Source organism: Mauremys reevesii, linkage group 4, assembly GCF_016161935.1.
Source record: "Mauremys reevesii isolate NIE-2019 linkage group 4, ASM1616193v1, whole genome shotgun sequence".
Taxonomy (NCBI): Eukaryota; Metazoa; Chordata; order Testudines; family Geoemydidae; genus Mauremys; species Mauremys reevesii.
Window position 1 is genome coordinate 71,830,626 of NC_052626.1, and position 21,160 is coordinate 71,851,785.

Below are 21,160 nucleotides of genomic sequence, written 5' to 3' on the forward strand. Positions count from 1 at the left end.
TTTTAAACAGAGACCATGCCTGGGAATTTTCAGCCAAATTGATGAATGCTTCAACAGGTTATGCACAAGGAATGGAATAGGGGATTTTAGGCAACCTTCACCGACACCATAGACATCACTACAAATTCCATGTTACTGGAGTCAGTCCAATACTCATGTTAAATTCCTGCTTCCACTCTTGGAGTTAGGAGCATGCTGGATGCTAGCTTTCTAGACTCAACAGACTGTAGTTTATTTGTCTGGAGTTCCGCCAGTACTAGCTGTGTTTTGTCCGCTGGGCTGGGGTAGCCATCAGAGCTGTCAGGCTAGTCTAGGATCCAATGCACTGCACTTCCATGCTGGAAGCCTGGCACACTTTTTAGACCTATTCTCTAGCTCACTGCGCTTCTAGGGAGGTGGGGGCATCCTAAGCATGAGCAAGACCTTGGCACTGGCATGTGCACCAAGCCAGTTTAACACCCGCCAACCCCATCCATGCCAGTCCCAATGGACACTAGCTCCGGGGTGCATGCACACAGCCTAAGGACCAGACAGCAGCCAAGGCGAGGGCACTGGCGGCCTGGAAATGGGTGACAGCTGCTGCCCTAAGCAGCTAACAGAAACACCCTCCCCCACGCCATGGCGCTTCTCTAACTCACTTCCGGTGTGCTGTTCCTTTCGCCCTTTACTGTCCCAGCTCTATGGAACTTCTGCCTCTACCAAGATGGTGGATCCCTCTTTCCTGTGCGGTCGGAATGTGTACCGGCGCGGCTCCCGCGGCACGCAACGCCGGGGTTCCGGGCGGCGGGCCGCACCGGGCCAGGCCTAGCAGCAGCGTCAGTGGTAGGCTGGGTGGCGAGAGCGATGGTGGCTCCTCTCGCCCTGCTGCTGGGCGTCAGCCTCGCCCTGGCACCGCCACTGGCTCAAGCTCGGAGCCTGCGTTTCGTTACCCTGGTGAGGGGCGACAGCCGGGGGGCTCGGCCCAGACAGGGAGCGCAGGGCGAACCGCGGCCCGGGCGGGGGCGCCGGGGGGCGCCGCTGGGCAGAGGTGGGGAGGCCGGGGGCGCGCGGTGGCGGGGCGAGGTGGGGAGGCCGGAGACGCGCGGTGGCGGGGCGGGGGGTAGCGGGTTTGGGGCACTAGGCAATTCGAAGGTGTTTCCTCTTTCAGTTGTACCGCCACGGGGACCGCTCCCCAGTGAGGGCCTATCCTCTGGACCCCTATCAGGAGAGCACGTGGCCGCAGGGATTTGGGCAGCTCACCCAGGTGGGTACCCCGGGAAGCAGCATTGCATTCGGAGCTGTACCTCAGAGGTGTCTGCTTTCTCTCCCCCTAGGAAGGGGATTGCTGCCCTTTCCTAAGAGCGGGTGGGAGGTGCCGGGGAACCCACCCTTTCCCCTTTGGTAGCCATTTTATGGGGACTTTGACAGCGGAGGTCTTTGCTGGGATTGACCCAGGATAGTGGCAAATCCTGTTTTTGATGCGTGCAGATTGGGATGCTGCAACAATGGGATCTGGGCCAGTCTCTCCGGAAGCGTTACCATGGATTCCTGAACGCCTCATACAATAGGCAGGAGGTCAGTGCAATGTACCTACCATGGGTCATCACCCCCTGTCCCTCTTCTGGGGTCACTTTATCTTTCTGTAAGGAGCAGCCTGGTGCTCAAGTTACCTGCACTGTCTTCAGGGCCCCTTATTGTTTCTCTTTGTCATGTTCATGCTGCTGTGCCTTCACATATTAGGATACAGTGTGACTATATTAAATAGCATCTTCTGTAGAACCTGTCTCTGAAATTACTTGGGTTACTGTGAATATCAAAGGAGTGTAGTCCCGTAAGAGTGGAGGGAGGGCAAGAAGGAATGATGGTTACATCTGGGCGTGATAAGATACTATACAAGAGGAGGCCTGAGGCTACTGCCGCCTAAACAAAGGGAGGTAGAAAGGCTAATAAAGAGACCTACAAAAGCACCCATGACATCAGCTGGAATTTATCTGATCCCTTCCCTCTCTTGGGAAGACATCATAGAGAGTGAGCTGCAGTTGGGTGTATCTCTTTCATGCCCTCCTTTTGAAAAATTGAATCAGGAGGCCTCAGGCAAGTTCTTATCTGATCAACAAGCAGTGGAACTCAGGCTCCAAAGGAAATGAACTCACAGCCACGTAAATAAATGCAGTTCCTCTATCCAGCAGCCTTATTGCTTTTTGGTTCCCCACCCTAATTCTACCATGCTTTTGCAGTGGAGCAAAGTGTCGGAGAGCAGATATTCATGCAAGATTTTCTAGAACCTTGGGTTACAGAAATGGTGCATCTGTCATCCTTAGCAGATTGTGCTTGGGTCTTCAAATATATCAACACCCCTCAGAATTTGTCAGTCAAAGTAAAGCTCTTTAGGAAGCAACTAAAGATCTAGTTTCCTTGAGAGAGCATCCTGTTGCAACCTAGCTGAGTAAGACTATGCCTGCTTTCTGGTTCTCTTCTATCATTGTTTCCTGCACTGAGGCAGAGACACCTTCCCTACTCTCAGCTCTTTATACTTTGTGGCAGATCTCCCAGTCTTAAAGGGCTAGTAGGATTGAAGAAAAAGCTATTATTAGTATGCATAAACTCTTCCCCATGAGATACCAGGACAAAGTCAACCCAGGGATAAGCAGAAGCAACACCATTATCTGAAATTGGTCCATGAATTACAGATGGAATATAGCAATGGATACCACTGCCCCTGAATCAAGGAATGAAAGACTTGAGCCTATGGAAATTAAAGTACCAGTTTTTGCTGGTAGCTGATCCCCTCCATAGGACAGGGATGCAGCCTGTGTTTGCCTTGTCCAGTCCCAGGCAAGGCCAGTGACCAGCTCCAGGCACCGTCTAATAAGTATACAGATACACACCATAATCTCTACCCAAGGTCTTCTTTTATTTCTGGCAGTAAAGCATTAAGGGTCTTGTGCCAAAGTAGCCGATTCTGTTTTCTTTGCAAGTTTGATGTTGCTACAGAAGTCTTTGCCTTAGTTTTTGAAAACTGGATGGTTCTGATTAGCCATTTGGGAAGTTCACTTTTTCAAAGTATGGAGGCTTTCATGAGGCATATACTATACATAGAGGTGAAATTTGGGGGTTCTAAGGGAGGGATGTGGGAAGTCCCCCAAAATACTTATTACTGTTCTTCTGACAGATTTGAGTCAGCTGGAGCAGGAAGAAGAGTTTCAAGATGGAGGGAGTGTTATCTCAGGACTCCTGTGTCCTATTGCTGATACTGACTCACAGCTGTGTCAGGCCTTTTAATATTAATGTGGTAGTGGATTGCTAGCTGACTTCATCTGGTCAAGTGTCTGCTGCTTCATTTCCCCTTTTTGGGCTCTCCAATAAATGCACATTCATGTGGTTCAAGTAACACTCCCTTCTTTGGGTCTAGCTTATTAACAACAGTTAACAGTTAAGTGTCAACTCAAATACATATCTTCCAGCTCTCCTCCCCAAGCTTTGAGGTTCCTTCCCACATTTCTCTCTCTCCTAAAGCTTTTCCCAGCTGAGGCTGCTTTTTCTCCTTTTTCCTGCAGCTGTCTGCTGCCTGGCTAATGCAGAGAGCACCCTCCTACTTCCTGATCCTGGTATCCTCTCATCAAGCTCCCTCTTATAGGAAGCACCTGCTCCGGGTTGCCATTGTGTGACTGTTGGTCACTTGATTCAGCCACAGGCTAGAGCCCTATAAAAGGGTGCTGGGACGTGAGCATATGCCCAAGGATAAGCAACTGGAGACAGTGCTATACATTGCTCTTTCTTTATCCCATGTTAAGATACCGCTTAGATGTTTCTTTAGAGCATACCTTGGAGTTCTTTCATCCTAGATAATGGGAAAAGGTCTCTCTCTAGCCACGCGTCATGTCAGATGGGTGGAAATATTCAGAGTGAAGGCAGGGAGTAAATCCTGTGTTTTCTGAGAATAAGTTTTGAGGATATCGTTTGTATGCAAGATGCTCTATAAAGCAAAACTATATCACCATTCACAAGACTCTTGTTTTATCTGCTTCTTCTCTGATGTCCTGACTGCCAAGATATTTATCCCTGCATTCATAATCATTCATCTCAACTACTCCACCTATCACTGAAGCCTGCCCCATACCTCTCTTCCCCCCTCCAGTTGCTTCAGTACACAGATGCCAAGGTATCAAACTCTCACCACTTTGACTCTCCTTGAATCTCTGCAATTGCTCTTGCTCTTCTTCTGTATTTGTCAAGTTTTCCTCCTGCCAAGCTCTGGAATGATAATGATCTTCTGCCCCGTTCCCTCTGAGGACCAAAAAGTGCTTCATAGACATTAATAAATGAAACCTCTGCCACATCCACTATCCAGGTCCCTACTGTCATCATTTCACAGATGAAAAAGCAGGCCAGAGAGGGCAGATTCTTGTCACAGGTTACATAGCAAGTCAATGGCAGAGCTGAGGACTGAACCCTGTGCTGTAACTACATTTTCTCTTTTTACCGTCTCCTGTCTATATCTCTGGCCTTGTCTCCTACCTACTTGCTACTTATATTATTCTGCCTGAGCTACTCCTTCACTTGTATTCTATCTCCCATCTCCATCCCACAGTGCCCATATGCCTTAATAGCCTGCCCTGTGATACGCACTCCCTCTTTCCCCACCACTGTTTGTGAAGTGCTTAAGCTGTAATGGCCTCAGCACACTCCATGTACTCTCTGCTGTGCCTAAAACTTTATGTCTTTGTGGTGCCTATATTCTGAGTCCCTTGGTCAGAGCCCAGGTATCCCCACTCCTGTGTACAATAGTGATATTCACAGAACAGGCTCTCTGTGCCCCTTGCAGATCTTCGTTCGCAGCACAGATTATGACCGGACACTGATGAGTGCAGAGGCAAATCTGGCAGGACTGTACCCCCCACAAGGACAACAGGTGTTCAACCCCAATGTTTCCTGGCAGCCAATCCCTGTACACACTGTGCCTGACTCTGCGGAGAGGGTGAGTCATTTTCAAGGATAAATATTGGCAGCGCAGGCATGGTGTTCTCCTTATCGCCAAGAGCCTCCCTCTTCATTGTCCTCCCCCTTCAGTCCTCAGTTTACCCCATATCGCTCCTTAGCCTGGCCTTGCAGGGGATCCCCCTGCTTCTAGACCTGGAATTCTCCTTGTGTCCCTTGTTGATTTAGTTGTTAGATGCAGCATCTCACTGGAAGGGAGACCCTTCCTCAGAGGGAGCTATTTAGACCCTGTTTAAGGGTGCAGTTCATCTGCGGGGGGGCGGTGTTTGTGGTGGGGAGGCAGTACAGTCACTGATGCTTGTCAGGAACTTCCCTGACCTAGCCTCTCCTTTTGTTTCTGCCCAGCTGCTGAAGTTTCCATTATCCCCTTGCCCGCGGTATGAGCAGCTACAGAATGAAACCCGGCAGTCAACAGAGTACATAAATAAAACCAGACAGAATTTGGTAAGTGAGAGTTTGTGAGAAAAGGTCTCCCTGAGCTGGAAGGAGATACCTTTATATGATTGTAGGTGCAGGGAGGGGTGGAAGACATCCACTCTGCAGAGTTGTGTGGTGAAAGACCAGAAGGTTTGAGTCTCTCCCTTGTCCCCTGCAGGAGTTCCTGGAGATGGTGGCAAATCAGACAGGGATCCGGGATGTGTCCCTGGAATCTGTCTGGAACGTGTATGACACACTTTTTTGTGAGGTAAGTTAGTCTGGGCATCCCCCCACAAAAGGAGGGACCTGGTGCTCAGCAGAGTGGGATTAGGGATTCACTAGACTGGAGACAATTGCATTGGTGAGAAAGAGATTTGCCTGTTGTACAGCAACCTTCCACTTCTCCCTCCACATAGTTAGCCCTAATCTTCAGATTTCGGAATAACAACTCTTCCCCGGCTCCAGAGGCACAATTTAGGAAATCTATCTGCTCCAGCACCATAGATCCTCTAGCTGCAAATTTCAGATGTCATGCCAGAACTGAAAATTAACCTCTGACATTCTATCTCCTGAGAAAGGGGTGGTTGTCCCAAAATCTTTACTATTCTTTGGTTGTAATTAGTTTTTCAAGATGGAGGGAGTGTTAATCTAGTTATTTTAGCAAGGAAGAGGGAGTCAAGACTCCTGGGTACTATTCTTGATGCTCCCCTAGCTCTCAGTTAACTTGGGCCAGTCACTTTCCTGCTCGGTGCCTCAGTTTCCCTATCTATAAACGGGAATAATACATTCCTACAATCTAGAGGACTGTTAGGTTTTATTCCTCATTGTTTGTAAAATGTGTTGAGCTCCTCTGACACAGGAAGGCCCTAAACAAGAGCAAAGTGGTGTAATTTTAGTAATTCCCAAACAAAAACTACATTAAAATGGAGTTAAAGCTGAAAGCACATATCAGTAATATAGGGTAAACATCAATGTTCCCTCTAATTTTTTCCATCCATGTGCAGATTAATTTTGGTATATGCACCAATATCGAGGTAATGTGTGGATATGCGTCACCAGTACAAACAAAAAACCAAGATAGATTTTTTTTTTAAAAGTTAATAGATATGGAAGAAAGAATATTAAAACAAGGGATAATTAACAAGGTGCACTGCTAGGGCTGCAGAGAGGGGAAAGTCACGTCTCTCTCTGGCTGCCACAGACAGCCTAGCTGGGTCTGGGAGTCCTGGGATGCCCCAAACTTAGTTCCCCCCCCTCCCCCCCGCCCCCGACCCTTACCCACCTCACCTTCCACAACCTCTCTCCAGGAGGCACCGTATTAGTGGAGCCATGGCCAATTTTTGTGTAGCTAGACAATGCCTGAACTGAGATCATTGGGGACAAAAATGGTCCGACATAGGATGCTACATTTCTTAGGACTCATTTTAAATTACCTTTAAAATGTAAACTAATAGATTACCTTCAAATACTCAGAAAATCCATTTAGCACTCAGAGTATGGCCTTGTTAACACACAGACGTGTCGTGGTTTAACCAAATACTTGAGTATTAATCCAGTGCAAGTTTGTGTAGACAAGTCCTGGAAGCTCCACTTTTGGGGAGGATACCCTCTATTCTTCACACATACAAAATTGTCTAATCTCTGCTTTGAGTGCAAAACTCAGCTCTGCTAAGTATGGAGCCATGACTGACACCACCATAATATAAGTGGATTCAGTGCTTGAACACTGCTGATTAGTTAAAACCTTCCTAAGGGTTTGTCTACACAGGAAAATTATTCCAGAATAAAGTGGGGTATGAATTTAAAGTGGAATAGCTATTCCAGAATAACTCTGTGTAGACACCTTTAATCCAGAAAGTGGATTAAGTTTATTTAGAAAAAGGTACTCTTCCTCTGGAATGAGAGTGCCGGCACATAGATTTATTCAGAAATAGCTATTCCATAATAACTATTCTTGAATAACTCCATGTGTAGACAAGCCCTTAGACTTCAAAATCCCTGGGGGTCCAAATACTGTAATTACCAAAAATGTCATTCTAAATCTTCCCTTGCCAGTACAGTAATTGATTTTGTGACTGGGCTGAATTTCACTCTTGTTCACTAACTACAAGAGTCTCCCCTCCCAGACTCAAGTATGTTTGCAGAGATTCCTTCTGGATAACTTGCTGCATTTCTTTGGCTTATGCCATCCTTTTTTTCCTGTGGGCATGGCATCTGAAAAGCCCTGTAGCCCCTGGTAGTGGGAGGAACAAGCACTCCCTGGTTTCCAAAGACTTCCTTTGCATCTCATAATCCACTATCTTTCCTTGTAGGAATCTTGATTTAAGCAGCTCCTGCTAGTGAAATAGAAACTCCCCTGGAAGAAAGATCCAGGGAGTCCCTTTCCCGTTCCTGGAAGAAAGATCAGGGAGTCCCTTTCTTGGTCCCGCTCAAAGACCTTATGTAGCAGGGTCAGAGGCCCTGTTCGTTAACTGTCTGCTTAGACTTCTCACAGATTTACAGGGCTGAGAACTCAAAGAACAGCTCATTGGTTAGCAGAAGGAGAGTGGGCAGGCTCTGAGAAGGGAGAACTTTATTCCCATGGCACACAGAACAGGGCTGTACCCCAGGAAAGGACGTTCTGCTTACTCAAAGAAAAGTGGTGGTGCTCACATCCTTATAGATAATGCTCTGGGGAATAGACTTTGCTGAGTGAAACTGGCATTTCCACTGCTGAGGCAGTAGATTCACTCCACCAGCTCAAACCAACAAATAACTCCAAGCAAAACCAGAACTTCCTAGCTGTGCTCTTGGTAAATGAATGCAAAACAAACTACCCAGGCTGCTGACAGGTACCTGATCTGAATCATGTAGAATGACCCAAAGGGTGCTTGTCCTAGTCTCCCATGGAGTCTGATGGGACATGGCCTGGGAAATTGGCCTAACTGAGAGATGCCCCAAAAGTTGTGACCTTTCTGAGATTACAGCTGCTTTCACCATAATTCATCCATTCCTCTGAGTACACTGGCTGTCTGCAAAGCAGACTCCTCTCCTGACTCCCCTTGTTCAGAGCATGGTTATTGGGGCTTCCATCTGAGCTGTATCTCAATATGACAATTACAGAGTGCTATTATTCTGCTCTCTTCCTCAGTGCACAAGTGCCTGTGCTTCTGATGACTTCCCCTATATGGATGTGCTTTGCCTATAGCAATAGCTTTCTTCCTGCTCTTTTGTCTTATGTCTTGATTTCTAGCTGTGTGGTCTCAGTGGGGCAGAATCATCTTCACACACAGCAGATGCCCCAGGATTATTGTCTCTGCAACTTGAGCTAACATCACTCTCTGGCTGTATTTTCAGAGAAATGTAGTTTCTAGTTTTTATTCTTACTATTCTTTGTGCTTCTTATGATGAAGTGGCAGAATGTCTTACAAACGTCGTTCTGCAGATGGGGGTGAGAGAGGAGACTGAGCCCAGATGAGGAAGGGAGTCATCCATGGTAACACAGTGAGCCCATGGCAGAATCTGGACTAGATCTCAGGTCTCCTGACTCTGAGCCCTGCCCACGCTGTCTCCCTTTGAATGAGTTCTCCTTTTGTCTTTTCAGCAAACACATAAGCTGCTACTGCCGCAATGGGTGACCCCAGATGTCATGACTCGGTTGAAGCAACTAAAAGACTTTGGCTTTGAATTCCTGTTTGGGATCCACCAGCAGACAGAGAAAGCTCGTCTGCAGGGTGGTGAGTGGGGAAGGGATGGCATCTCAGGTAAGAGTCTCATTCTATCCTAATGAGCTTTGGGATCTGACCAGCTATTCTCTTTCCTCAGGGGTCCTGCTGGCTCAGATAAGGAAAAATATTACCTCAGCAGCAAATGCGTCTGCACCCCAGCATCTGAAATTACTCGCCTACTCAGCAGTAAGTCTGCATTGGGGAGCTGCCCTCCCACTCCACCTGCCATGGGGTTTGGGCCTTGGTGGGGGCTCTGCCCCCTTCCATCCTCCAATGCAGTCCCTACATCCAGAATATGTCTCTACCCATAGCAGCATATGCTCTACAGCACCTGGCATCATCCCTTCTGCATCCGAGGAAGTGAATTCCCAGTCTAAAAATCCAGCATGTGGCTGACTCAGCAAGAGCAAGACGACAGACTTGGGGTTACTGTCCCTTCTGATAGATGGGTTGTGCTACCCTGATGTCGTGTTTCGGCCAATGATAGATGCAGACAATCATCTCCCTCTGTAGCAATCTGCTGAGTTAGACTGTCCAGCATCTCCCCCAGAACTGCAATAGAATGGGTTCCCTTGGGGTGTGTCTACACTGCAATAAAAAACCCATGACTGGCCTGGGTCAGCTGACTCAGGCTTGCAGGGCTTGGGCTGTGGAGCTATGAAATTGCAGACATCTAGGGTCAGAGATACCCAGCTCCTGCCCAAGCCCGGACGTCTACACTATAATTTTATAGCCCCAAGAGCCCAAGTCAGCTGGTCCAGGCCAGCTATGGGTGTTCTGTTACAATGTAGATGTACCTTCAGGGACTTGACCCCCTAGACTGGTATAGCTTCCAGCTCTCTCTTGGGTTGCTACAGTTTGAGAACCATTGCTCTAGTGAGTTTTCCATAATCTATTTTCCCTTCTCTGGCATGGTCCTGGGTTTCTTCAATGAGCTGTCTCTTGCCCAGCACAGTTCCTGGTCCCCTGCTGAGCTCTCCTTTTGTGGATGTGGTCCCAGGCATTCTATCCTACTTGTGAAGAGTGATTTACATTCTCTCCCTCTTCCTTAGCATGACACAACGCTTGTGGCACTGCAGATGGCTCTGAATGTCTACAATGGGAGGCAAGCACCATATGCCTCATGTCACATATTTGAGCTTTACCAAGATGATGACAGGTGAGGGCTACAGTAAGGGCATCTGCTGGGTTAAACATGTAGGCAAGACTCTAGCCTCAGGGCAGAGCCTCTTGTCCTTGCTCCCAAGGGGAGAATAACAGAAGGAAGATCTTAATACAGAACAACGGGAAAGGGCTAGCTCCCAGAGCTGCATGCTAAGTGGGTGATAGAGATATTTACAGGATGGCTGGAGAGGGCGATGGTCCTAGGCAAGAGGAAAATTGGAGAAGGAATATGTAATTACTGACTTCTCAGACCTCCATCTCGATTTGTGTGTCTGCTTTGTCCCCAGTAACTTTTCTCTGGAGATGTTTTTCCACAACGAGAGTGGGAGGGAGCCTTTTCCACTGACACTGCCTGGCTGTGAGCAGCGCTGCCCCTTGCTGGATTTCCTGCAGCTCACTGACCGGATCATTCCCCAGGATTGGGCGCGCGAATGCCAGGTAGCAAGCAATGTTCAGGACACAGGTGAGTGCTGGCTGGGCATTAGTGAGAGACAGTGATGATTGAATGTTACCAGACTGACTGCTCACTTTCTCCCTTGCAGAACTGATTGTGGCTCTGGCTGTCTGTGGATCCATCCTCTTCCTCCTCATTATCCTCCTCCTGACTGTCATTTTCCGCATACAGTCCCAGCCACCCGGCTACCGGCATGTTTCCAACGAGGGAGAAGAGCAGCCATGACAATTGCTCTGACCCCTCCCCAGGGAGCAAGAGGGAGCAGTGCTGCCCCGGGAGTGGTTGGGTTGGCCTTCAGTAACTGAGCATTCTTCTGCACAGAAGCTGGACTCTGATGTGACCAGCCTCTGGGTCCTCTTTAGCTCAGACATGACATTTGGAGGTGAAATCCCAGGGCATCTGGAGCAGGATGGTCCAACTGCATGGAGGCAGTGGATTGCCCCCTTGAATCCAGTGTACTGTGTGGAATGCCTGCTTTTAATACATGACAAAGCTGGGGCTCCCCTTCCACAGCCAGCTGCTCTTCAGGAATAATCTTTCTCCTTTTAATGGTTGTAATTTTACCAATTATCTTAGCAGCAGCAAAGAGGACTGGGAATCTCTGCCATCATCTGCTCAGTTGTTAATGGCCTTCTTCACTAAGGTCAGAATGATTTGATTTCAGTGTGATTCCCAATCTGCTTTGAGCACTTTGTCTTGAGCCATTGGGCTGATTACTGTGTGAAGGCTGGACCTGGACCAGAAGTCCCAACTCACACTCACTGGGTAGAGGCTGAATCCTCATCTGGTTTCCAAGAAGATGGAGCTGCTGGAGATCACTGGCTTTACAGATGAGGTTGTGAGGTCCCTTGTCTTTGCTACTTAAGTACTGCTGGCACCTGGGCACTCCTCCTTCATCGCCCTCCACGCCCCCCAATTCAGTTCTGAAAGGAAAAACTGCAGGGGTAGGTTGGAGAAGTTCCAGGTATCAATGGACTTTGCCACATGGATTAGCCCATATCATACCCAATTCCTGATCCTTCAGAGTTACCATGTACCTAGGCTGTTGTGCAAAGGAGAAAGTACCCTGCCTGCTCCCTGAGCTTTAATTGCATTCATAATCCTAATTTGCAGAGCTACAATCGGTGGGTGTGGTTATGAAATTGTGGAGCGCTCTCTAAAGTTACAGCCTTTTGTTTTGACCTCCCTTGGCTGTGAATGCCACAGGCTGCCTCTAGCTACACTGTACCACACCATGGGTGCAGATGTTGACTGTGGGCCAAACAAATGTGCATGGCAGGCAGAAAATTTTACACTGCAATTAAAGACCATGTAGCAGAACTGTTTACTCCAAAACTGGGACAGGTGCCAATCTTGCTAGTTTTTTTCCCCCCCATATTGGAGTCATTTAAAAAACAAATGATCAGCTTAATAGGTGGAACATGCAAGTAACTGTGGGTCACTATGCATCTGTCAGGGTGAATCACTTGGATCTTGTAGATGAGTCACTAAAGGTGACTCTTTCCTTAGGCCAACTGTGTGGAGGCTGCAGGGATCTCCCTGCAGACTACAGCAGGTGTGAGAATATTAATGGCTAGCAGTCATCATCTTCTGCCCTCCACTACAGTTTCTGGTGAAGAGTGAGGGCACAGCAGACACCAGAGGCTCTGGCTCCTCATAGGGTGATGCTGCACATTCACTTCCTAGTTTTAGTTCCTTTTCTGGTCCAGTTCCCTTCCTGGCAGTGGAGGCTACTAGCAGGCTTCCTTTTCTTTCCCTCTACTTTACAGGCTGCTACCAGCATGGGAACTCTAATGCAGCAGAACCAGCCTGCTGCTCTCAGCAACTGCTTTACCTGTTTCTCACTTGGAGATACAACTTAGTTCTTCTAAAGGGCAAAACACAGTCACAAAGAACAAGCAGCTGTTCATGAGAACAGGACTGAAGGAGAAAGATGCATGGAAGTGCCGTCACAGGGGCCAGTGTAGCACAAGGGGCTATTTCTAAAGGCAGCAAATTTTGCACACATGGAGGAAAGGCTTCTATAGTGATTTAGACTTTGACTCAATGAGTTTCTGTAATTCTGTTCCATTACCTCTTGCCTTTTCTTCATTAAAATCAAATTGAGACTGGGCTCCTGCTGCTACTCCTGCTGTGTGGACTCACAGAGGCCTAGGCCTGTTAGGTTCTGCATTTAATGTGGAAGCTATTGCAATATTCACCTTTTCACAGGACAAAAATGGAGCAGGAGAAGCAACGTGAAGAGACGGAGAAATCCTGCTATGAACAACCCCAACCAAAGCAGGGGAAGAGCAGAGGTCATTTTTATATGTTTTATGATTCTCTTCATATTATTTTTGTCTCCTGCTACTCTGCAAAAAGCAGATACTTCAGTTTGTAAGTGGATTCATCTCATTTCACAAGAGCCTTTTGTAGGAGCAACATTAGCACATATGCCCCCCAGCAGTCTACTAGCCGTCAACTCCTGCTGGGGTGGGCTTAAGAGCCCCTCAGAACAACAGGCCATTCATCAAACCCCCTGAGGTGGCAACTCTCCCGATGAAGCAAGCCTGTTTTGTACAAAACTTTATTAACACTTGAATATTATAAACACCATGAAATTAACAAAGCCTCCCAGTGGGCCCTGAGCCCTGGCCCCAGCCAGAAGCCTTGGGGAGGGCAGATACTCCACCTATGCCCCAGGCAGCATTGTAAACAAGCTAACTTTCAAACATAAAAACTTGTAGGTTAACAGCAGCCCTGAGATATAGCTATATGAGAAGGGGGGTGGGGAAGACCTCAGGTTCCACTTTGGGAACACCTATCCCCACATTTTGGGGTACAAGACTGAAAACATGGCTGGCTAGTGCACTGCATGAGAGAGACTAACGCTCTGAAGATATAAACTACAGCATCAGCAGAGGCCCAGCTCAGCCCTAGATGCTCCCATATTAATTATCTGTGTCAGGAATATGAGGTCAAAGAACAAGAATCACACATAAGCATAATGCTGCTTTTTGTGGTTCCATCAAACGGATGCCAGCACAGGGCATGCTGACATTCAGGTTCCCATAGTGCTTGATAAAATGTGTCACCCACACAGGAGGAGGAGTTGAGCAATGACACTACCCTCTAGAGGGGAAAGCAGAGAGTACAAGCAACAACTTCCTACCCAGCAAGGAAGGACAAAGCAGAAGGCTGGGTTCCCCTCAGGGTAGATGTTGCCCACTGCGCCAGAGCTGGCTTTGTCTAGCATGATCTAGACAGTCTGGAGGTATCTGCTCAATCCTCCAGATCCTTCCGCTTCCTGCCCTGTGATTTAGGATCTTTGCCCTTTGTTTTAGTCCCCTCCAGTTCCAGAGCAAGCAGCTTCGTTTTGAGTTTGCTTGCCCTTGGGTTTGACTGCTTCTGCAGCCCATGCCTGGACAAGCTCCTGCTTCCCATTCCCTGCTCTGTCATAGCTTTCAAGAGATGCTCCTGTTTCTTGGTCACCATCTCTTCCCAGCTCCAGATCAGGATGTTAAAGCCTATGGGGAAAAAATTCAACACTCAGAAATTCTGCAGCAGACATAGTTTCTAATGGGGGAATCACTGTCTATACCAATTAAATACAACATTCAGCTACTGCTCAAAAAAGAAAGTATTTTTCTAGCCATGTCCCGTCACTAAGGATTGTGTAAACCAGTAGTTAAACTTTTGTAATGGTGACCCCTTTCACATAGCAAGCCTCTGAGTGTGACCCCCTTATAAATTAAAAACACATATTTAACACCATTATAAATGCTGGATGCAAAATGGGGCTTGGGATGGAGGCTGACAGCTTGCAACACCCCATGTAATAACCTCCCGACCCCCTCAGGGGTCCTGAGCCCCAGTTTGAGAATCCCTGGTGTAAACCATTTCTTCCTGACATTGCCTCCACATAGTCCTTTTGTAGGAATCATGTACCTTTTAGCCATATGGTCATGGAAACTTTTTGAGCAATAACTGGCAATTAAGGGGCATGATCAATTAATTCTCTTGCCCCACAATTTCCGTGGAAAGAAAAGTTCTACCAAAGATTCTGCAATCAGATCAAATCAGACCTCAATATGGCCAGATCCTAGGGGGCCCAAGAACGGCAGGGCCTCTTTGGATATAAAGCATGTACATGTGCAATAACCCAAAAGAAGTCAAGCAAAGGCCAGTGAGACCAGCAGTAGAGGGCAAAGGGCAGGGACTTCTTTCATCTCGCTTCTTGCAGCATTGCCATACAGCGGATAGATGGCAGCAGCACCCTCTCCAAGGGAGGCTGCTTTCCCTTGAAGTTAATTGCCACGCTGCACATTTTAGTGGATGTTTTCAAAATGCTTTACAAACCATGGATTAATCCTGGGGACACTAGAGTTTGGAGGTAAGAGGATAGGGTATTAACTTATTTTACAGAGAAGAAAACTCAGTCTCAGGGAGTATCAATGACAGAACTAGGTTTAGAAATCATGAGTACATCACTTTCAGCATATGTCTGTCTGGAGAAGCCAGTCTACCCTTTTCTGAGACCAGAACCCATGCTGTCCAGCTGCCCCAATAATAAAATAAGCACAGAGAGCCAGAAGCCTACTTACCCATACCAGAAGCCAGTGTATCTCCCATAGGGTTAAACTTATTGAGCTGCAAATGTAAACATATTGACAAACTATCAGCTTCAATGCTTATGTAACACCATCAGACAATTTGGGAACTAGAACATTCCCTAAAGTACACTATAAAAAGGCCCACAACTGAACATGGAACTGTTCTGCAAAGATCAGCTGCCCTTGGCTGGCATGACCCTACACCCGCACTGCTAAGAGCTGCAGGTGTCAGGGGGCTGGCCAGCATGGCTTTACAACCCCTCTCTGCTGCATGTTGGGAGTGAGCAGGCTGGATCCTCCTCTCATGTTGGTGTAAATCAGGGGTAACTCCACTGAAATCAATGGAGTAAGCAGTGTAACACTGCTATAAAAATGAGGAGAATCAGGTCCAGTCTTCCTGCTCTGCTCAGCTTCTCAGTCTGATACTGTAGGGGAGTCAGCCCTGTGGGAGCTCAGTGTGCTACTGTACCTGGGATGTCACTTTCTGCTCAGAAGCTGCTGGTGGGTGGGACGTGACGTGAGAGCTGGCATCATGCTAACATAAGTTACTTCCTCCCTGGGGCGTGATTGTATTTCACAGCGACTCCTATGCACATGGCCAGGAAAGGACCAACTAACGGATGGAGAAGCAGCAACCCAGGTGACTCCCTCACATGCCCAACCCTGGATTCACTCTCAGGAAACTCCCCCCCCCACAAGAAGCTGTTCACACATATTAGTTGTCACAGCCAACCTCTCTGAGGCACTCTTTCCCATGGCCAGTATACAGACTGTTCCCTGCACAGCACCCTGCCAGGATGCCTCCTCCAGTATGAGTGTGAGCCTGTGTTAGGAGATTTTGGATCTTGTTCCTATTGTGTGATCTCCCTGATACTCAGGTCTTGGCTACAGTTAAGGGCACAGGGGCCCTTTCAACTCCAGCGCCCAAGCTCACCGAGATAATGCCAGATGCATTCGGGTCGTGGAGCTGGCACACCATCTTCCCAGTGTTTCCATCAAATATATCAACAGTTCGCAGTTCATCCACTGTGTATCCTGGGAACTTAGGGTCTGGGTAGCGACCAGCCACAATGAGGTCATAACGAGGGTGCCATGTCGCCTAGACATAAAGCAGATGGACAGTGGTAAACAACTCCAGAGGAACACAGCTAAAGACTGATATGAATCAGAAAGAGCTGTGACTCCAGGAGTGTGAGCTTTCCCACAGCAGTGCCCTATACTGAAAATAAATTGTACCAAAGCTTTTTCCAACTTGCTACTGGCATCTGCTGTGATATCAGACTGCGCTTTCCTACCTCACCTTGATAGGTGTGAGGTGCTGGAACTGCCGATGCGGATGTGGGATCAGATGCTGTGGTTTGGTCCAATCTGAAGAGGAATAGACTCGGATCTCACTATGCTGGTCTGTGGTCAGGAGTTTAGCACCATCCGTTGGGCTGAAATAAGCTGGGAAAAGGGCAATAAAGCATACAGAAGATCACAATCCTGTGGCCATAGACAAAGAAGAGGTAAACAACACATGCTCCTAATTTGTAAGCGTGTTACAACTTCCTAAATAGTTATTTTAAAAGAGCCACGTGCCCCAAGGAACAAGACTCTGTCCCTCTCTAGCCCCTTTTTTCCAAGGAACTCAAAGATCTTTACAAATATTAAACTGAAGTTTACAATCCCTGGATGCCAGGGAAGTATCATCATCCCCATTATACAGATGGGGAAAAAAGACAGTGAATGGGAAAGGAACTCACTCAAAGTCACATAGTAAGCCAGTGAAAGAACTGGAAACAGAACACAGAAGACACCATCCCTCCAATGTTGGGAATAGAACCAAAAGGAATCTTGATTCCTAGTCCCTGTTTTTACCAAAGGAACTTCAGCACAAAATGATCAAGAGTATCTGCCCCAATAAATTCCACACACTATCCCCAGCAAACTTCCGTGTTTTCACATTAAGCTCTCAAGGGCAGCTCCCCAGGAATTGCAGAGGATTGAGCCACTGAGAACAGACATTTTATTAAACAGGACGACAGTACATTTAAGTTATGTTAGAGTGGATTGAGAGAAGACCCATGAGAATATTTAAAGATTAGAAACCATACCTTGTAGTAATATACTCAAGGACCTCAATCAGTTGATCTTAAAGAGAAGATTAAACCGTGACTTTATTACAGTCTATAAGTACCTACACGGGGAACAAATATTTGATAATGGGCTCTTCAATCTAGCAGAGAAAGGCATAACCCAATCCAATGGCTGGAAGCTAGACAAATTCAGACTGGAAATAAGGCATACATTTTTTTACAGTGAGGATAATTAACCATTGGAACAAATTTACCAAGGGTCATGGTAGATTCGCCATCATTGGCAATTTTTAAATCACAACTGGATGGTTTTTCAAAAAACTCTGCTCTAGGAATTATTTTGGGGAAGTTCTAATGGCCTGTGTTAGACAAGGTCAGACTAGATCAGAGGTTGGGCAAACTATGGCCCGTGGGCCACATCCGGCCCACGGGACCATCCTGCCTGGCCCCTGAGCTCCCGGCCCGGGAGGCTAGCCCCCGGCCCCTCCACTGCTGTCCCCCCTCCCCCACAGCCACGCTGCCATGCAGGGAGCACTCTGGCCTGCCGCTCCTGCCAGGTTGTGCAGCTTGCGCCCACCAACCTCCAAGGCTTTCCAATAAGCCAGTCCTGCCGCTCTGAGCGGCAAGGTAAGGGGGCAGGGAGCAGTGCGGTTGGATAAGGGGAAGTTCTGGGGGGCAGTCAGGGGACAGGGAGCGGTTGGATAGGGGGTGGGGTCCCCAGGGTGCGGTTCGGGGCGGGAGGGGTCCCGGGGGGAAGTCAGGGGACAGGGAGCAATTGGATGGGGTGGAGGTTTGGGGGGGGGGCGGTCAGGGGATGGGGAATGGGGGGGGTTGGATAGGCATGGGAGACACAGGGGCCTGTCAGGAGGCAGGCGTGTGGATAGGGGTTGGGGCAGTCCGGGGACAGGGAGCAGGGGGGAGGGGTTGGATAGGGGGCAATCCCAGAAGGGCGCGGTCAGGGGACAAGGAGCAGGCAGGGTTGGAAGTGGGAGGGGGCGGATAGGGGGTGGGAGCCAGGCTGTTTGGGGAGGCACAGCCTTCCCTACCAGCCCTCCATACCGTTTCACAACCCCGATGTGGCCTCGGGCCAAAAAGTTTGCCCACCCTGGACTAGATGATCACAATGGTCCCTTCTGGCCTTGAAATCTTTAAGTATCCCTCTATCATCAGCAATAGTTCAGGATGAATTAGCCAGAAGCCAATGAGAAGGTGTTAAGGGTGACACCAACACTTTCGTACAGGACTTTCAGATAAAGTTTATGTTCAGGGTTTGAATTTAAAAACTGAACAATTTTAAACTGTTCAAACTCAGGCTTGCTCCAAAATGATTTCATTTTTTAATAGACACTCACTGAAGGATATGAAAGAAACAGGATTGATACACATTTGTGTGAGGGAAAGTGGGGCACAGAAACCCCCTGATGGACACAGGTCAAAAAAGACCAAAAGGGACAGACAGAAACACAGAATAGATGGGTAGATTGGTGGGTACAGAGCAGAGAGAGAGTCCTACCTTACTGACCTACCAGCATTGACAGGTTTGTCATGAGGCAGCACATGAAGGAAACTTGACTTGTCTTTGATGTTTCTCAGGTCCCAGATTTTGACTGTCTGGTCCACAGAAGCTGTAGCCAGGAGCCAATCACAGCGCGAGTTAAACTCCACATGAGTCACTTTCTTCTTATGTAATTTCAGCTTCCAAATCTGCAGTGGAGGGAAACAAGGTGAGATGTGTGTGACAGCTACACAGCAAGCAGGTGCAATCCATGCCACATGAAGAACTTTCCAGCACTGCTCTGGTACAGAGAGCCTGAGCGATTTAGACAGTGGAGCTCTGACCATTCCTTAACTTGCATACTGTACCGCCCCACTTATCCAAAGGTTTTGGGGCAGGTAGTAGAGCTTGTTAGCACTGCAAGCCTTAACCCTAAAGCATGGTGCAGGTGCAGTCTGGCTACAGCCAGTACTGCAAACCCCACAGCAGGGAGATCAGACTCATCTATATGAGGCTGCATTTGCAGTTTCTGACATACCCCAAACTTCAGAAAGCCTTAGACAAGGTCCCTCACTAAAGGTTCTTAAACAAAGTAAGCTGTCATGGGATAAGAGGGCAGGGTCCTCTCATGGATCAGTGACTGGTTAAAAGATAGGAAACAAGGGTAGGAATAAATGGTCAGTTTTCAGAATGGAGAGAGATAAATAGTGGTGTCTCCCAGGGGTCTGTACTGGGACCATTGCTCTTCACCATATTCATAAATTATCTGGAAAAAGAGGTAAACAATGATGTGGCAAAATTAGCAGATGATGCAAAATTATTCAAGATCGTTAAATCCAAAGCAAACTGTGAAGAGCTACAAAGGGATCTCACAAAACTGGGTGACTGGGCAACAAAATGGCAGATGAAAGTCAATGTTGATAAATGCAAAATAATGCACATTGAAAACATAATCCCAACTATACATACAAAACAATGGGCTCTAAATTAGCTGTTACTACTCAAGAAAGATCTTGGAATCATTGTGGATAGTTCTCTAAAAACATCCATTCAATATGTAGCAGCAGTCAAAAAAGTTAACAGATTGTTGGGAATCATTAAAAAAGGGATAGGTAATAAGACAGAAAATATATTGCCTCTATATAAATCCATGGTATGCCCATGTCTTGAATACTATGTGCAGATCTGCTCACCCCATCTCAAAAAAGATATATTGGAATTGGAAAAGGTACAAAAAAGGGCAACAAAAATGATTAGGGGTATGGAACAGCTTCCATATGAGGAGAGATTAATAACACTGGGACTTTTCAGCTTGGAAAAGAGACGACTAAGGGGGGAAATGATAGAGGTCTATAAAATCATGGCTGGTGTGGAGAAAGTAAATAAGGAAGTGTTATTTACTCCATCTCATAACACAAGAACTAGGGGTCACCAAATGAAATTAATAGGCAGCAGATTTAAAACAAACAAAGGAAGTATTTCTTCACACAATGCACTGTCAACCTGTGGAACTGTTTGCCAGCAGATGTTGTGAAGGCCAAGACTATAACAAGGTTCAAAAAATAACTAGATACATTCATGGAGGACAGGTCCATTGATGGCTATTAGCCAGGATGGTCAGGGATGCAAACCATGCTCTGAAGTGTCCTTAGCTCTATTTGCCAGAAGCTGGGAAGAGGTGACAGAGGATGGATCACTTGATAATGACCTGTTATGTTCATTCCCTCTGAAGCACATGGCATTGGCCACTGTTGGAAGACAGGATACTGGGCTAGATGGGCCATTAGTCTGACCCCTCTCTCTTTGAGACAGTTGCTAAGGCCCAAGATCTTCTCCTGGTCCCTTTGCCAGTTTCACCACAGAAAGGTTTCCAGTGTGGGGACATTACTGGGGTTGGAGATTAATCTACTCCCAAGGAATTTATTAGGCATGTAACAAGGCACTCGGCCTTGAGGGTATAAACACAGGGCAGCTCTTACAGTCCTTGGGGCCTTTAATACTGAGAGCTGTAGTTGCAGGGCACATGACTAGGAGCAAACATGTGACCTACAGGAAGACAGGTATGAGGCTTCCTGCCTCTTGGTCAGGGACAGCAGACAGAAAAGACCAGAGGTCAGAGAAGCCCAAGTGTGAGTTTCTCCATAGTAGCCAGGAAAGGGCTACCTAGGGAGGAAGGATGTGTCCCTCCCAATAGCAGAAGGTAGGCAAGGTCTCCATTACAGAAAATATTGTATTATGAACATTTTTGCATCTTCTGTGTATTAATAACATGTCCT

At 47.4% G+C, this 21,160-nt stretch overlaps 3 protein-coding genes across 24 annotated transcripts in view; 1 reads left to right on the plus strand and 2 right to left on the minus strand.

Annotated features, from left to right (window-relative positions):
• The window catches only part of NR1H3 (nuclear receptor subfamily 1 group H member 3), a 58,010-nt gene extending 56,532 nt beyond the window's left edge, over positions 1 to 1,478 (minus strand). For 13 of the 15 annotated variants that reach the window (XM_039534187.1, XM_039534185.1, XM_039534186.1 and 10 more), the window contains exon 1: positions 639 to 774. The gene's annotated coding sequence lies outside the window, so the exon portion shown is untranslated. Of the gene's footprint in view, positions 1 to 638; positions 775 to 1,283 lie in introns of those variants that run through there. The other 2 variants (XM_039534183.1, XM_039534188.1) reach the window with 2 other exon arrangements.
• On the plus strand, positions 799 to 12,832 carry ACP2 (acid phosphatase 2, lysosomal). 2 transcript variants are annotated; one of them, XM_039534170.1, is made up of 11 exons: positions 799 to 933; positions 1,148 to 1,243; positions 1,468 to 1,554; positions 4,805 to 4,957; positions 5,323 to 5,421; positions 5,573 to 5,662; positions 8,978 to 9,110; positions 9,199 to 9,287; positions 10,154 to 10,260; positions 10,553 to 10,728; positions 12,489 to 12,832. In XM_039534170.1, the coding sequence occupies exons 1-11, from the start codon at positions 844 to 846 to the stop codon at positions 12,629 to 12,631; spliced, it is 1,263 nt and encodes a 420-aa protein (XP_039390104.1). In that variant the 5' UTR covers positions 799 to 843; the 3' UTR covers positions 12,632 to 12,832. The 2 variants fall into 2 exon arrangements, with proteins under 2 accessions (XP_039390104.1, XP_039390105.1); XM_039534171.1 differs by having other exon boundaries at positions 10,808 to 12,631.
• Positions 12,833 to 12,924: 92 nt separating this feature from the next.
• Positions 12,925 to 21,160, minus strand: part of DDB2 (damage specific DNA binding protein 2) — a 33,740-nt gene continuing 25,504 nt past the window's right edge. For all 7 annotated transcript variants that reach the window (XM_039534153.1, XM_039534156.1, XM_039534149.1 and 4 more), the window contains exons 7-11: positions 18,916 to 19,093; positions 16,612 to 16,757; positions 16,246 to 16,410; positions 15,303 to 15,348; positions 12,925 to 14,225 (exon numbers count right to left, since the gene is read on the minus strand). In XM_039534153.1, the coding sequence (XP_039390087.1) occupies positions 13,981 to 14,225; positions 15,303 to 15,348; positions 16,246 to 16,410; positions 16,612 to 16,757; positions 18,916 to 19,093 (780 nt within the window). In that variant the 3' untranslated portion in view covers positions 12,925 to 13,980. The remainder of the gene's footprint in view (positions 14,226 to 15,302; positions 15,349 to 16,245; positions 16,411 to 16,611; positions 16,758 to 18,915; positions 19,094 to 21,160) is intronic.

Bases quoted from the DNA above. Each gene is read 5' to 3' on its own strand.
- ACP2 (XM_039534170.1), top strand. From the start codon at position 844: ATGGTGGCTCCTCTCGCCCTGCTGCTGGGCGTCAGCCTCGCCCTGGCA. The intron at 1,555-4,804 runs GTCAGTGCAATG...TGCCCCTTGCAG, and splicing joins CCTCATACAATAGGCAGGAG to ATCTTCGTTCGCAGCACAGA. The intron at 10,729-12,488 runs GTGAGTGCTGGC...TCTACTTTACAG, and splicing joins AAGCAATGTTCAGGACACAG to GCTGCTACCAGCATGGGAAC.